Source organism: Kogia breviceps, chromosome X (assembly GCF_026419965.1).
Source record: "Kogia breviceps isolate mKogBre1 chromosome X, mKogBre1 haplotype 1, whole genome shotgun sequence".
In the NCBI taxonomy this organism is placed as follows: domain Eukaryota; kingdom Metazoa; phylum Chordata; class Mammalia; order Artiodactyla; family Physeteridae; genus Kogia; species Kogia breviceps.
Genome location: NC_081330.1, coordinates 121120621 through 121136939, shown reverse-complemented (window position 1 = coordinate 121136939; position 16319 = coordinate 121120621). Strand labels below are relative to the sequence as shown.

Sequence of the window (16319 nt, the reverse complement as noted above, 5' to 3'; positions counted from 1 at the left end):
CTGTCCCCTCCCCCCAAAACAAACCAAACCAAATCAAAACAAAACAGAGTACATTCAAAGCCCTGGGAAGATATGTTGTACAGTTGGCCCTTGAACAACCTGGAGATTAGGGGCACTGATCCTCCAAAGTCGAAAATCCACATGTAACTTGGAGTCAGCCCTCCATATATGCGGTTCCTCCACATCTGTGGATTCAACTAGCTGCAGCTCGTGTAGTATTTACTATTGAAAAAAAAATCCACATTATAAGTGGACCTGTGCAGTTCAAACCTATGTTCATGGGTCAACTGTGTTTCTCTTTGCCTTTGCTTGCTTGAAATTTGGTGATTACAAAATGATTTACCTGAGCTCACGTCAGGTTCTTGCTATCATTTAAAACTTAAAAATTTTTTGGGGGAATATGTTGATATATTTACCTATAAGTCACAATTCAGAGGTACAAAGCAACATGCATAGGGGTTCTATTAGTGAGTGAAGAGTTAAGTCAGAGTAGGCATATCTAATTCATTCCATAAGCCTTGCTAACGAGAAATCAATGGGATGTGTGTTGTGGGGAATGCAAGGATGGTTTTTAAAAAGAAATCCAGGGGGCTTCCCTGGAAGTCCTCCCTGGGCTTCCCAGGGAGTCCGCATGCCGATGTGGGGGATGTGGGTTCGTGCCATGGAGTGGCTGGGCCTGTGGGCCTTGGCCGCTGGGCCTGCGTGTCCACGTGTCCAGAGCCTGTGCTCCGTGGGGGGAGGGGCCACAGCAGTGAGGGGCCCACGTACCGCAAAAAAAAAAAAAAAAAAAAAAAAGAAATCCAGGATTTGCCCTCAAGAGACTTACAGCCTTGTTTTAGGGGGATGTAGCAGGTATCCTCAGAACCATAATACAAGTAGAAGTGGTAAGTGCCAGAGGGAGAGGTTCAAACCATAGTTTTAGCTTTCACCCATACAATTCCTTTTTTTAGAATTTTTGGATCTAGAGAACGCTTTGTGTTCTATATAGTCTGACTGCTTCATTCCAGTAGATGACACGGAAGACCGAGGGAGGTCAGGTGCCTTCTGCATGGTCACCCAGCTAGATAGAGCTACCTTTGACAAAGATGACTAGTTTTTTTTTTTTTTTTTTTTTTTTTTTTTTTTTTTGCGGTATGCGGGCCTCTCACTGTTGTGGCCTCTCCCGTTGCGGAGCACAGGCTCCAGACACGCAGGCCTAGCGGCCATGGCTCACGGGCTTAGTTGCTCCGCGGCATGTGGGATCTTCCCGGACCAGGGCACGAACCCGTGTCTCCTGCATCGGCAGGCGGATTCTCAACCACTGCGCCACCAGGGAAGCCCAAAGATGACTAGTTTTTATAAAGCAAGCTGCTATTAAAAAATACCTTGAGACAAATGACAATGAAAACACAACCGTACAAAATCTATGAGATGCAGCAAAAGCAGTCCTAAGAGGGAACTTCATAGCGACACAGACCTTCGTCAAAGAAACAAGAAAAATCTCAAATAAACGACCTAACCTACCACCTAAAAGAATTAGAAAAAGAACAACAAACAAAACCTAAAGTCAGACGGAGGGAAATAATAAAGATCAGAGAGGAAATAAATAGAGATCAAAAAAATGATAAAGCAAGCTGCTGCCTTGTCCTATGTTGACAACTTAGAGGAAAGAGCACTTTGTGTGTGTGAAATCTGGGCTTGGTGAGGGAGGACTTATGCAGCTTTCTCCAGCTGGGCACTTTGTTTTGAAATCGCCCTTCAAGCAGGTGACAGGTGAATGGTTTTGGGGTATGTCTATACTGGTTCTTGCTGACATGGGTTTAGGCTTTGTTTCTTTAAAAAAAAAAATTATTTTATTTTTGGCTGCGTTGGGCCTTTGTTGCTGTGCACAGGCTTTCTCTAGTTGCAGCGAGCGGGGTCTAATCTTCATTGCTGTGCGTGGGCTTCTCATTGCAGTGGCTTCTCTTGTTGCGGAGCACGGGCTCTAGGTGCCCTGTCTCAGTAGTTGCGGCTCGCAGGCTCAAGAGCGCAGGCTGAGTAGTTGTGGCACATGGGCTTAGTTGCTCCACGGCATGTGGGATCTTCCTGGACCAGGGCTCAAACCTGTGTCTGCTGCATTGGTAGGTGGGTTCTTAACCACTGCACCACCAGGGAAGTCCAGGCTTTGTCTCTTTCTCGTTACAACTTTTCTGAATTCATTTTAAAAAATAGATCATACATTCATGATTCAAATTTCAAAAGGTACAAAATGAAACAGTAAACTCTTCCCTACCCCTGTACCCTAGCCAACCTGTTCCCTTCCCTGGAAGCAGCTACAGCCAAGCTTGTCAGCTTCAATTTCCAAAGATAGCATATGAATATATAAGTCAATGCATCTAGATTCAACCCCTTTAAAAAAAATACCTGCCATGCCCTATTGTGCGTCTTGGTTTTTTCTTTTCAGCAGTTTAACCTAATGATCTTTCCATATGAGTGCACAAAGAGCTTCCTCATTCTTTTTTAGTTGGTAGGTTTTGTGGCAAACAACTGAATCCACTCCAGATGGTTAAGCCAAAAAGGTATTAGGATTTTTAGGTAACTCTTGGAATCGTTTGGAGTGCTGGAAGAACAGGGGGCATCTAACTTTCCAGAAACAATGGCCAAGCCATGCATAGTTTTAGTATTAGGTGGGAGCCAGCCATGTTCCTGCCTGTACTGAGCAGCAGGTAGCAGGGATTTGACTGGACTGCAGTTGCTTCCACCGTCATCCTGAGCCAGGAAGGCACCTTCCCCTGCAAAAGTAGAAGCTCTGAGCAGAGTCTCTTGTCTTACACTTCTTACTTCTCAAGCAAAGTCTTGTGTGGATATTCCCATCAATGGAGACCTGGTCACATGTTTGCAGTTTAGCTGCAAAGGAGCCTAGGAATTCGATTCTCAGCTTTCAAGCTGGGAGGTGAGATTTGTAATATGAGAAATTTCTCAGTAGAGAAAGGCTTTTTAAGAGATGATGGGCAATCACAGATATGACACATCTCTACCAGAGCTGCCTAGAATTCTATTGTGTGGATGAACTACGATTGATTAATATTTTAGATGATGGACCTCTGGGTGTTTTCAAATCTGTATCTTAGATGATACATATTGAATGAACTTGTACATATGTCATTTTGCTTGTATAAAGTGGAATGTAAATTCCTAGAGGTAGAATTGCTAGATCCAAAGTTTGATTATAATTATTGTTTTTTATTGTAATTTTTATGGATGTTGCCAAATGGTCTCTATACTGTTCTGTGCTTCCATTGGCAGTGTATAAGTTCCTAGTTTTTTGCCCAGAGTCTTTTCCCTGTTCAGATTCCATCTGAGCCAGAGTGGGTCTTCCCTACTACTGGGGTGACTTTTGGTCTTAGGCCACAAATGTTGACAAGCTGCATCTGGGGTCATAACCTCTGCCATTCATTCATTCATTAATCTATCAATTAATTATCTTGGCTGGATTCGGTCTGCAATTTAGTATAGGCTCTCTGGTCCTAAATTAAATGGCATCTTGGGGGATCTGAAAGATAATGGAGCTTCCAGAATTGATTTGCAACTTGGGAGTAGCTTACATGTTGGGAGATCTTGGATTATTATGTGTTCACAGATGTATAGGGATGTTTTCAAAGAATGGTTATGAAGATTTATAACACCTTCTCCTTTTAAAACTAAAAAGCAAATAAATGAAATAAGACAGATGAAGACAAATACTGCATGGTATCACTTATATATGGAATCTAAAAAAAGAAAAAAAAATGTTGAGCTTATAGAAACAGAGAATGGAATGGTGGTTGCCAGGGCTTGTGGGGTGCAGGAGGTAGGGAGAGTCACTGGTGAAAGGGTACAAACTTTCAGCTCTAAGACGAATAAGATACGAGGATCTACTGTGTAACATGGTGACTGTAGTTGATAATGGTACTGTGTAAGTGAAATTTGTTTAGAGAGTAGAACCTAAGTGTTGTTACACACAGAAAAAAGGTAAATATGAGAGGTGATGAATGTGTCAATTAACTCGATGGTAGGAATCCTTTCACAGTCTATAGGTACATTGTCATCACATTGTACACTTTACATATATGGCAATTTTATTTGTCAATTATACTACCTCAATAAGGCTGAAAAAAGCAAAATGTCATTTTTAGCATGTGAATTATTGCATAGATTTTGCTCATATCTGAAATATGGCTCCAGTTGGTTGCTGTGGAAGTTTATAGTAATGTAGGAAGCCCTAGTTCAAAAGCTCCTGAAAATTTTAAACAAATGTATATAAATGGGTGGAAAATGGTGGGACGTACATGTGTGTTCTTTTCTTCTACTGGAACTGTTCACTCTTTAAGTTGGCATTTACTTAGTGTAGCTGATTAGTTTAGGAAAATACCTTTCTGCCCGGCTTTGAGCGTATCTGCAGGATGTCATGCATTGCTCTGGGAGGCAGTGTCTTATCAGGGCTTGCTAACCCTTTCTGTAAAGGACCCGGTAGTAAATATTAGGCTTTGAGGGCCAAGAGGCAAAATTGAGTATGTTGTATAGGTATTTATATGACAAGAGAGAAAGCAAACTTCCACAAAGTTTTTATTGACAAAATTCAAAATACGGTAATTGAGTACAAGGTTTTTTTTTGCGGGGCGGGGGATTAATACAGACCTACTAGTAAGAAGCATGGAATTCTTGTTTTGGGGATAACATTTTACCTCATAGAACTCAAAGTTAGTGTTCGCTATCATCAAATTGACTGCAAATGTTCATCTGTAAAAACCATTCTCAGCACATACAAGACCAGGCAGTGGGCCAGATTTGGCTCGTGAACATCAGTTTTCCAACCCCTGATGTAATGGAAAAACCTTTACATTTGGACCCAGGCACATGTAGGTCTTGAGTACTGTCTCTGAACCTGTGACCTTGAACATCTCACTGAACTTTCTGAGTTGTGGCATAAACTGGAGGTAAGGACAGCCACCTCATGGGATAAATATCATCCCCATGTTTGTTACGGCTTTTGTGTTAAGAGTCCAGTTCTGTAGATGCTGATGTGATTTAGCTAGACTTGCTTGGAATTAGTATTGGGCAGAGTCAAAAGCTGATTTGTCAGGGGATAGAATTTTCAAATGGTCTCAATGTACTATGTGAAAATATGTTTTGCAGTGGAGAGATCTAGCAGTCACCCTCTTAACCAAATGGCCAAGCTTGGCAATCAGTGGTGGGATGTTTGGAAATTATGTACCCCTCACTGTTGCGTACCTCTTACTATATCACAGTACCACTTCTGTGGTGTTCTTGCCAGAAATGTTTGACTTGAATGTTATCCCAAGGAAACAGAAATCCAAAATGTGGAACATTCTGCAGGGCAACTGGCCTGAACTCTTGAAAGGATTCCGTGTCAGTGAAGAACGGAGGCGGTATTGTTTTAGATGAGGGAAGGCGGAGGAGGCATAAGATAAAAATGCAATGCACGAGCATTGATTAAGTCCTGGATAGGAGAAGGGAAGTTCAGTTCTATCGGCCATTTTTAAGACGATTGAGGACATGAGAGTATGGACCATATGTTGTGTGATAATATTAATGCTGACTCCCTCAGATGTGGTGATGATGGGGGGATAGTGTAGGAGAATAGTCCTGTTTTGGTAGGTGAATAGCAAACTCTTTAGAGGTGGGGGAGGGAGGAAAAAGAGGGAGGGAGGAAAAGGGAGTTGGGGGAGGATGAGAGGGAGAGAAAAGAGTAAGTCGTTTTGTTCAGCACCGCTTACTTCCTGTCTTGGCACTGAATGTGGTGCTTTCAGTGGGGAGGTGCCCAGGATACTTTAATAAGTACTTTCAGGTATTAGTGGGCTTCCGCGTCTGAAATCACACCTGAGCCCTGAATGTCTTTCTTCCCTCTAACGGGATGGGGCTTTGGCTTAGGCATGTGCTGTGGCACCGCATGTTGGGTGATCAGACCTGGGGGTTCATATTTTCTTGGGTGGCTCACCTAGGTCCCTCTGGACTGAAAGTCCCTCTTGATATTTAGAACATTTACATGAGTGGGAAAGGAAAATCCAGGGCAGTGGACCTGACTCTTCAGCTATTTGCCGAGAGGCCGAGGTACAACTTATACACATGTACTTTAAATCCTGTTTCTTTCTGTTTTCGAGGGGCCTGTGTGGAGGCAGGCGTCTCCTGGGGCTATGCTAAGCAGAAGGAGGCTGGAGGCAGAGGGCCGTGATGCATTGTTAGCACGCTCAGTGGCTGGAGCACCACTGAGGTGGTCTAGATTGCGAGGCCGAGGGCCAAGGCAAGGGGTCGAGGGCCAGGGGTCGGGGCCGAGAGCCAGGGGTCGGGACCGAGGGCCAGGGGAAGGGGCCGAGGGCCAGGAGAAGGGCTCCCCATTCCCTGACCCTTCCTGGTCCCTCCTAGCTGAGCTGGGAGGGGACAGAGCAGCTAATACTCTGTTATATTACTGCAGGAGCTCTTCGGGCTCTGGTGTGAGATGACTAAAGCCCGTTTAGCAGTCACTTGTAAAAGTAATTGCAAGATGAGAGAAAGAAGAGCATTCTGGTACTGTGGTCTGTGAAAGCTAATTAATTCAACAAACATTCGTTGAGCAACCGAATATGTAGTAAGCATCGTAAAATATAAGTCCTGTGGGATACAAATGATAAAGATATACTCTTGCCTTGTGCTGGGCACTTGAGGGGTATGGGAAAGAGATGGCGTACAGGGGAGACAATGACCAGAATACTGATTTTTCTCTATTAAAAGGCTAGTGATGTGACAGAAAAGTAGTGAAAAGGACTATGGGAATACAGAATGGAATTGACTCTGGTTTCAAAGATAAGGTTGGTCTTGAGGTGATTTGAAGAAAGAGTCTGATGGGTAAAGACGTGGGGAGGGGGGACTTTCCTGTGGTCCAGTGGGTAAGACTCCACGCTCCCAATGGAGGGGGCCTGGGTTTGATCCCTGGTCGTGGAACTAGATCCTACATGCGTGCCGCAACTAAGAGTCTGCATGCTGCAACTAAGAAGTCCGCACGCCACAACTCAGAAGTCCACGTGCCTCAACGAAGATCCCATGTGCCGCAACTAAGACCCAGCACAGCCGGGAGGAAGGAAGAAAGGGAGGGAGGAAAGAAAAGAAAGAAATGAAAGAAACATTTAAAAGCAAACAAAAAAGAAGTGGGGAGACATCCAGCTTCCAGGTGGGAGACATGCCAGGTGCCGAGACGCCTGCATGGCTGTCCTGTGTTGAGGGACCGGTTGGCATCTGGAGTGGCTGAAGCCTTGGATGCAGGGTGAGGAGGAGACAGGCTTGTTGGAAAGGTAGTTTGGGACAGATGGGAGGGCCTCAAAACCATGCTTAGGGCTCTGGGTTTTACAAGAAAGGGCATGAGGAGCCCCGGAAGCCTGCTTGAGTTGGGGGGGTGGTCTTGTTTTAATAAGATATCATGGAGGGAATGTGGAGGATGGTGTGTGAGGTGTCAGGAGTCTGGGAACCGGACTTGAAGGAGTAAGTTTGTGATCAGAGACTCTGAACTTGGGGAGCTGTGGAGGAGGGAGAACAGAAACTAGGGGTCTGTTAATGTTCTTGGAGAATTCTTCCAACCCCTCACGCCAGGACTTTGAATTTTTAAATCTCTCTGAGGAAGTCTTTAAAAGTACTTGAAAGAGGAATCTTATTCAAACCTTTGAACAGTTTTGAAAATTTATTACATTTCAGCTCGGAAAGAAAGTATTATTTCAGGCAAACTGGAACGGGTCTGGACTGATTACTCAGCACAGCCACTTAATCTTTCAGAATTAGGTAGGAGGGAAGCTATTTTAGTGGCCTTCCATCTTCTTCCAGAACTTGGTCCAGGTTCCTCCCAAATGGTCAGTGAATTTTTCTGATGCGTGTCCAGCACCCCGACAGTTGAGCGTACATCTGTAGGCTGTGAGGAAGTTGATTTCATCCATTCCTTTTTTTCCCCCATCTCTTGCCTTCCACCTGAGAAAACAAACATGAGTCCATAGGTTCTTGTTGTGTGTTAGAACTTTGCACAATGTGTAACCTAAGATGGGTCCAGCTGAGAGGGTTGCAGGTTTGGAGTTTAGACTAAAGAAGAGGAGTGGAGTCTTTTCATTTTTTCTTTATTTTGAGAAAATCTTGGCAACTGCGACTGTTTGAAGGAACAGTTACATAAAATATCTCCTGCTAGTTGAGTATCTGGGATAAAGCACCACAGTGTTTTCTTTAGATTGCGTTAAAACATTTCTACCCACAATTTAGAGCTTTTCCATGGAGAATTCAGACTTAGAACATTTTGAACCTCAATAAAGAAAAAAAAATGTACAGAATTAACCTGCCTTTTGGACTGAGAAGTCTCAAGCTTACGAGATTCCATATGTAAGTTCCAGAGGCCTATAATTTATCATCCTTGCGGCTTGACTATTTCAGAAAGTTCTTGGCATGTCTCATGGAGGTTTGGTGTACAAAGAGCAAGAAGAGTGGCCTATGGGCTTACCTCACTTATGTGTGTATATTCTACATTGGCTACAAAGCAGTGATTCTACTGGTATATGGGAGCAAAGGACACATTCCATGGTAAATGAGGCGGTTTACTAATGCCAGATTTGGTTGTTAGTCTTGAAGTACCATAGTGAATATTTTAGCAGCAATTTCAGTTAGCTTTAGTTAAGAGCTTTTCTAGTTCTATGTGATAGTTATGGTAAAGGAAGGTTACCTTGATAATAAATTAACACTGACTGAAATATAGTTGTTAAATTGTTCACATGACAAGGATGACAATTTCTTAATATTAGGAATTACTCTGCAAGACAACTATATTGATGATGTTAGTTTTTTCCCATGTATAGGCAATCCTGTATCTGAAAATGTGTAATTTATTTATTCACAGTAAGGAATGTATTATAAAGCTCAATTACTTGAGCTTCCCTGGTGGTGCAGTGGTTAAGTATCTGCCTGCCAATGCAGGGGACACGGGTTCGAGCCCCGGTCCGGGAAGATCCCACATGCCACGGAGCGGCTGGGCCCGTGCGCCACAACTACTGAGGCTGCGCTCTGGAGCCCACGAGCCACAACTGCTGAGCCTGCACACCTAGAACCCGTGCTGCACAACAAGAGAAGCCATGACAGTGAGAACCCCACGCACTGCAACGAAGAGTAGCCCCCGGTCACGGCTACTAGAGAAGGCCCGCACACAACAACGAAGACCCAATGGAGCCAGAAAAAAAAAAAAAACAACTCAATTACTTTTTATTTATGAGGGTTGCTTCATTCACTTGATGGAGAATTTTTTGGATTGTATCCTGTATGCCTATCCTTGCGCTAGGAGATAAATAGAAGTTACCTATTGCCCTTGGAGAGAAGACATTTTAATGGGAGGCAGAGATAAACAGATAATTATAATATTTGATAAGTGCTGAAATAGACATTAAAAAGCTTGAACATGGAGAATTTCAAAATGTATACAAACATACACAGTAGGAGGATGAGCCCTCACAAACCCGTCACCCAACTTCAGGCATTTTCAACTCTTGGTAATGCTTGTTTCTCCCATACTCTCCAGTTACTCCCTTTCCTCCTTTTGTTTTGGAGCAAATCCAAGACAGTAAAGTATCATGTGATAGACATTTATAGACATTTGAATAGTCAGAGAGTACACTGGGAAACGAGACTATACCTGGTGACTTGAGAAGGAGCTACAGAGCAGTAACATTTGAGTTTAATCTAGTGGGGAGTGAGGATGTTCTAGGTCGAGGTGAATGGGATGGAACCCAACAATTCTTGAACACTACTAAGCATCATATCAGGTTCATTTAGTACATTATTTAATTTTTTCCCTCATAGTCTTATGGGAGAGATAATATCTCTATTTTATCAATATATACGAGGAAACTAGATTTCAGCCTGACCAACCTTGACTTCAAGGCTGTTTAGTTTCTGATCTTCTGCACCGTGTACCCTAGGCACAGAAAAGTAAAAGGTCAAGATGTGCTTGGGAAAGCAGGAGAAGCTGGATGCAGCTGCAGAATTGTGTGCATGTGTGTGTGTCCAGAGATGAAACTAGAGAAGCTGCTCAGGGCCAGGTTGTGAAGGAACTTTAATGCTGCGCTAAGAAGATAGGATTTTGTCCTGAGGTGGTGGGGATCCAGGCTGAGATGACTTTAAGCATGAGAACAGTATTGTTAGCTTTTAAAAGGCAGATATGCAGGCACTATGGAGAATGAACTGGAGTTGGAAGATGAGCTGAGGAGAGACTGGTTCGAGAAGATTATTTGTTCAACCACTATTTATTAAGCATAATCAACGTGGCAGGGAAAGGAACTGGTGAGCAGGACATACATCTCCCTATTTCATGGAGCTCATCCTAGTAGAGAATCAGTTACTTGCAAGTGGCCTATCGTGATGTGATTTTATAATAAGAAATATATATTTGGTCTTCAACCCAGTTCCTGGCACAGAGCTGCAAAAACCCTTGGGATTTCCTGTGATAAGAGCAATAAAGGTGTCTTGTTATGTTAACAAGGTGACTTTTGGAAAAGTCCCTAGGTAACAAGGTTGGAGGCTGCTTCCAGGGGACCAGATGGTTAGAGGGTTGGAACTTTCAGTACTCCCCCCCAAGCCCCACCCAGACTGGAAACCATACAGATGTCCATTGGCAGGGGATAAATAATACTGAGTGACAACAAAAATGAGTGAACCACAGTTTCACTCAACAACTTGGAAGAATGTCACAAACAAGTTTAGAAACAAGCAAGACTAATCTGTAGTATTAGACGTTAGGAAAATGACGGGTGGGTAGTGACTGAAAGGAGCTTCGAAGGGGGGCTTCTAGAGGCTTGTAAGTTTTGATTTCTTTCTTTTTTTAAAAAAAATCATTTATTTATTTGGCTGTGCCGGGTCCTAGCTGTGGCACGCGGGATCTTCGTTGCAGCACGTGGGATCTCGTTCCCTGACCAGGGATTAAACCCGGCCCCGCTGCATTGGGAGCGCGGAGTCGTAGCCACTGGGCCGCCAGGGACGTCCCTGTTTCTTGATCTGGGTGCTCGTTATGTAGCTGTATTCAATTTGTGAAAACACATCTAACTACATACTATACACTTATTTGTATGCTTTTCTGTTTGTATATTATGCTTTTCTATAGGAATATACTTCAATAAAAAGCTAAATATATAAATTATTGGAAAAAAGTTTAAGTTTCAAGAGCAACATTTCTTCTGGAAACAAATTCTGATAATAAGTATTGATGCCTCCTTGTACACCTGAGGAAAACTGACACACTATTATATGAAAGTCACACTTCAAAAAAGAAACCTGTCCCTGTACATGAATTTGTGTGAATTCTATTAAAAAATAAAATATGTCACGATGGCCAGGTGAGATATTAGGAAGGATTAAGGTGTGGCAAAGGAGAAGATAGCCTTGATTTGGCAGATGGTTCTGTGATACATGTGGATGTGGTTAGCGTGGAAGATAAGTTTCTGATTTGGGATATGGAATTGTTGATGCCAGCAACTGAGGTGAGGGATGCTGGAAGATCTGCAGGTTCAAGGATATGTGGGGAGGGGCAAATGAGTAGGGCTTATTTAATTTATGTTATGTCTGAGATGGCTTAGGGTATCCACGTAGAGATGCCCAGTAGGGTTTTGGAGAAGTGCATGAAGTATCTGAGCTGTTAGGTTTGGAGAGAGCAGTTTGGTGATCATTAGCATTTGGATGGTCACTGAAGCCTGGGGAAAGAATGAGATTACCAAAGAGCAGTGATTCTCAACCTCGGCTGCACATTAGAATTACCTTGAGAGCTTTACAAACATACGAGCCTGGGCCACACCACTGACCAATTAAAGCAGAATCTTTGGGCATGGCGGCTAGGTTTCTTTATTTTTCAAAAGCTCCTCAGGTTATTCTAATATGCAGCTAGAATGGGAACAAAATAAACAAGTAGACCAAAAAATTAGACAATGGCATGTTTATTGAATGGACACTATTGTGGGCACTACTACTTTAGCCTTCATGAGGTAAGTACCTGTTTACGCTTAAGGGGAGACAGAGGCACAAGAGGTAACTTGCCTTAGGTTATACAGGTAGCTGGTTGGTGCTAGGGCCAGGATCCACACCTGAGTCATTTACTCCAAGAACTGTTCTCTTTACCATAACACCCTACTGCTTCTCCACTCAAGAATGAATCTGGGAGGGTTGAGACTTTTGGAATGGCAGTGTGAGAAACTCAGCAGATCCTCTTTCCAGTGAGACAGCCTCTTAACTGGTAAAAACTGTAAAGGATAATCATTTAAAGTCTCTGGAAATTGACCTGAAGACATACAGCAAATGTAGAAACATTTATTCAAGAAAATCTCCTAAATCTTAGTAAGAACAGTGAGCCAGCAGCCTTTGAGCCATGACCTCTTCCTCTCCACCCCCACCAGTTCCACATGGTGGAGGCTCTGTTTTTGGTGGGTCTAGCCGAGAAGACAGGACTCACCTCCCCCCAACCCCAGTTCATAGTCTAGGGCTAGGAGAGGTGGACTGTGGCCTACTGGAAGTACCAGAAGTACCAGCAGGAGAAAGAGAGAGAGGGCCAGAAAAATATGTGAAGAAATAATAGCCGAAAACTGCCCAAGTTTGATGACTGACAAACACTAGTCTTCACGTCCAAAAAGCCCAGCTCTGTCCTGACTCCTTCTGTGGCTGCCAGTTTCACTGTGACTGCCGGCTGGGGATGCCTGCAATACAGTGAAAATACCTGGAATGCAGGTGGGAGAGAGTGGAAGTAAGGCCAGTTAAAATGCCACGAAGCTTGCTGTTCTTCCTGAGATTCAGCTGTTTTTCTTGCTACAGACTTTTGGTTAATTTCCAGAGTTGTGTCCATTTTAGTTGGTTTCTTATTGCTCTAATGGAGGAGAGAATTTTTGGAGACCCTTATTCTGCTATTTTTTGTTGACATCCCAGTTGAATTTTTTTTTTTTTTTTTTTTTTTTTTTTTTTTTTTCTGTACGCGGGCCTCTCACTGTTGTGGCCTCTCCCGTTGCGGAGCGCAGGCTCCGGACGCGCAGGCTCAGCGGCCATGGCTCACGGGCCCAGCTGCTCCGCGGCATGTGGGATCTTCCCGGACCGGGGCACGAACCCGCGTCCCCTGCATCGGCAGGCGGGCTCTCAACCACTGCGCCACCAGGGAAGCCCCCCCAGTTGAATTTTAATAGGAATTTTCTTCAGATTACTTAGTGTCTGTTTATAGTGTGTTCTGAAAGTGTTTGTGAGGTTAATTATTGGAAATCTAAAACTGTATCCATAGGACCAACTAAGAATAATAATAAAAAATTCACAGTGTATCTTTATAGCAGAATATTATGCAGTGGTTAAAGTGGTAATTTTAACTGTGCGCTAGAGAAAAATATTCAGGGGATGATGCTAAATGAAAAGCAAGTTGCAAAATAGTATGTGGTATTCTATTTTCATAAAGTTTGAATAAGCAACAGGAAAAACAGGTGTGTGCTATATATATATGCCAAGAACATTTCTAGAAGAAATGTATAGTGTTTTCCTCTGGGGCACAGGGAGTGGGGGTGCTTCTTACTTCTTCACCCCCACTTACTATTATTTGAACTTTTGAGTATCTGTTACTTTGAAGTAACTTTAAAGAAGTCATTGAAGGGACTTCCCTGGTGGCACGGTGGTTAAGAATCCACCTGCCCATGCAAGGGACACGGGTTCGACCCCTGATCCCACATGCCGCGGAGCAGCTAAGCCCGTGCACCACAACTACTGAGCCTGCACTCTAGAGCCTGCGAGCCACAACTAGTGAGCCCACGCGCCTAGAGCCCGTGCTCCACAGCAAGAGAAGCCACCACAAGAAGACCGCGCACCGCAACTAGAGAAAGCCCAAGCAAAGCAACAAAGACCCAACGCAGCCAAAAAAAAAAAAAAGTCATTGAATATTTAATTTGTTAATTTTAAACTACCAATAGGACATACCATGTTAAAGGTCTGCAAATGAAAGATTGCAATATCTTGATAATATTTGTATAGTACTTTTTTTTCTCTGAAGTGTGCACTCAAGATGTAATTTTAATGCTTAGGAGATCATTTTGCTTGAGAACTTTAAAAATAATGAACTCAGGTTTCCCTGGTGGCGCAGTGGTTAAGAATCCTCCTGCCAATGCAGGGGACATGGGTTCAATCCCTGGTCCGGGAAGATCCCACATGCTGTGGAGCAACTAAGGCCGTGTGCCACAACTACTGAGCCTGCACTCTGGACCCCATGAGCCACAACTACTGAGCCCGCGTGCCACAACTACTGAAGCTGCGCGCCTAGAGCCCGCACTCCGCAACAAGAGAAGCCACCGCAGTGAGAAGCCTGTGCACCGCAACGAAGAGTAGCCCCCGCTCACTGCAACTAGGGAAAGCCCACGTGTAGCAATGAAGACCCAACGCAACCAAAAATAAATAAATAAAATAAATAAATAAATTTTAAAAAATCATTAAAAAAATGATGGACTCACTTGTAATTTCGATCAACTAGGATAATCCACAAGTAGTGGTGATGACTAATCTGTTCTCTTTTCACCCCGGTAACTTTCTAGACTTTAGACTTTGTATATTACAATCCACTTCCTGAAAAAGTCACTCTTCTGTAAGAAGCTTTTGGTAACTTTCTAGACTTTAGACTTTGTATATTACAATCCACTTCCTGAAAAAGTCACTCTTCTGTAAGAAGCTTAACAGCCATCCTTTGTCACCTTTATTTTTATCTTTGAAAGAGGAGGAATAATCACCCAGTCCTGAGACATCATGCGTAGGTAGAATTGAATTATCCAAATTGAAAACCTCCCTGCAAACTGGTGGAGGAAAAAGAATCCAACCAGCGTGTACCCGTAGGTTCTCCAGGGACTTTTTGGTTAGTTACCCCGTGAAATCCTTGAGATTTCATAATCTATTTTGTCTCATTTTGCTGTTATGAAATGGAGTTTTCAGCATCCCTTCTCTTGTCTGTTTTCAGATCACAGAACTCTGTGGTGCCAAGCGGGTTGGTTATTTTGGTCCAACGCAGTTTTACGTTGCCCTGAAATTAATTGCTGCAGCACAGTCTGGCCTCCCCGTGCGGATAGAGAGTATTAAATGTGGTAAGTATCTCCCATTGATACATTTTATTATCCAGGACAAATTTCCTGTTTATGAGAACCATTTTTAGTGGGTTTAAGGCCTGTTCTATAAGCATTTGTGGAATTTTTCCTTTCTTCTTCCAACTCTTCTTTAAAGTAAAACAAAACTTACCAGGTATCTTAGTGTGTGTGTTTTTTTTTTTTTTAAATGAGAAAAAAATTCAGAGAGTGACCTGAGATTGGTTCCTTTTAACTCACTTGAAGTTAAAAATAGATTTCGTTCTTTAGCCGGAAAAGATTGGGACGGGGATTCTAGAGCCTGTGGCAAAATAATAAGACCGTTTAATTTTCCACTCGAGGAATCTATAATGTCGTTTAAGGCTCTATTAGGGCTGAGTAACTGTAAGAATTTGAGTGGAAGTGCCCCTTCTGTCTCTCTTCTTTCCCTGCCAGGCACGTCAGGTATGATCATCTTTTAATCTCCCAATTCCCAAAGCACTATTTTCATGATTGTTAAGTACTCGGGGGCTACCAAAATTTTTGCAGAATGAATGTATCTTCTCAAAGTTTTGATTTACCATTTTCTTACCTTGCTATCCCTGCCTCCAGCCCGCGACATACCTGAGCACTTAAACCAAAAGTAAAGCCCCAAACTCTTAGCATCATTTGCACTGCTTCAGTACTGGTTTTACCAGGCTGTTTAAAGAAGGTGATTATTCAGTGGATGTGTTGAGGTCCTTTTTTAGTTCACTCTGATATGGATTACTTTCCTATGGCCACACAGCTATGCAGGAACTTTGTCCTTTTCCTCATTTTGAGATAAAAATCACTCACCTGTTCCTACCTGTTCTGTGAAGTCCCTGGTGGACCTTGACGTGGGTTGAGGATTTATGGTTAGTCCATGACAACCTTGTAGGACAGCTGCAAATAGCAGAGAAGATTCTGATAGCTTGACTATGGGAATTGAAGCCTTTTTACACTGACCATCAGGAGGCCGCAGTCATCCTGCTAATCTTTATTAAAGGCTTAGTGGGTGCCAGACACTGTCTCATTTAGTCCTCAAGACATCTACCTAAATTAGAAAATTGTGTCAGTTTGCATTGCCTTCGTAAGCTGTGATAACAAGTACCATTGAAATCTCAGTGCCTTAATGGAATAAAGGCTTGCTTCCTGCTTTGCGGTGGGTCAAGTTGAGTAACTTGCCTAAGGATTGTAAGGTTCTAACCAGCTCTAGCCAGGAGCTCAGCCTCCAGTTCC

The 16319-nt window shown here is 43.1% G+C and overlaps 1 protein-coding gene across 9 annotated transcripts in view; it reads left to right on the top strand.

Moving 5' to 3' along the window:
- The window catches only part of REPS2 (RALBP1 associated Eps domain containing 2), a 237995-nt gene that overhangs the window by 54218 nt on the left and 167458 nt on the right, over nucleotides 1–16319 (top strand). For 7 of the 9 annotated variants that reach the window (XM_067023194.1, XM_067023190.1, XM_067023191.1 and 4 more), the window contains exon 2: nucleotides 14960–15083. In XM_067023194.1, coding sequence (XP_066879295.1) covers nucleotides 14960–15083 — 124 coding nt within the window. Of the gene's footprint in view, nucleotides 1–14785; nucleotides 14858–14959; nucleotides 15084–16319 lie in introns of those variants that run through there. The other 2 variants (XM_067023195.1, XM_059050837.2) reach the window with 2 other exon arrangements.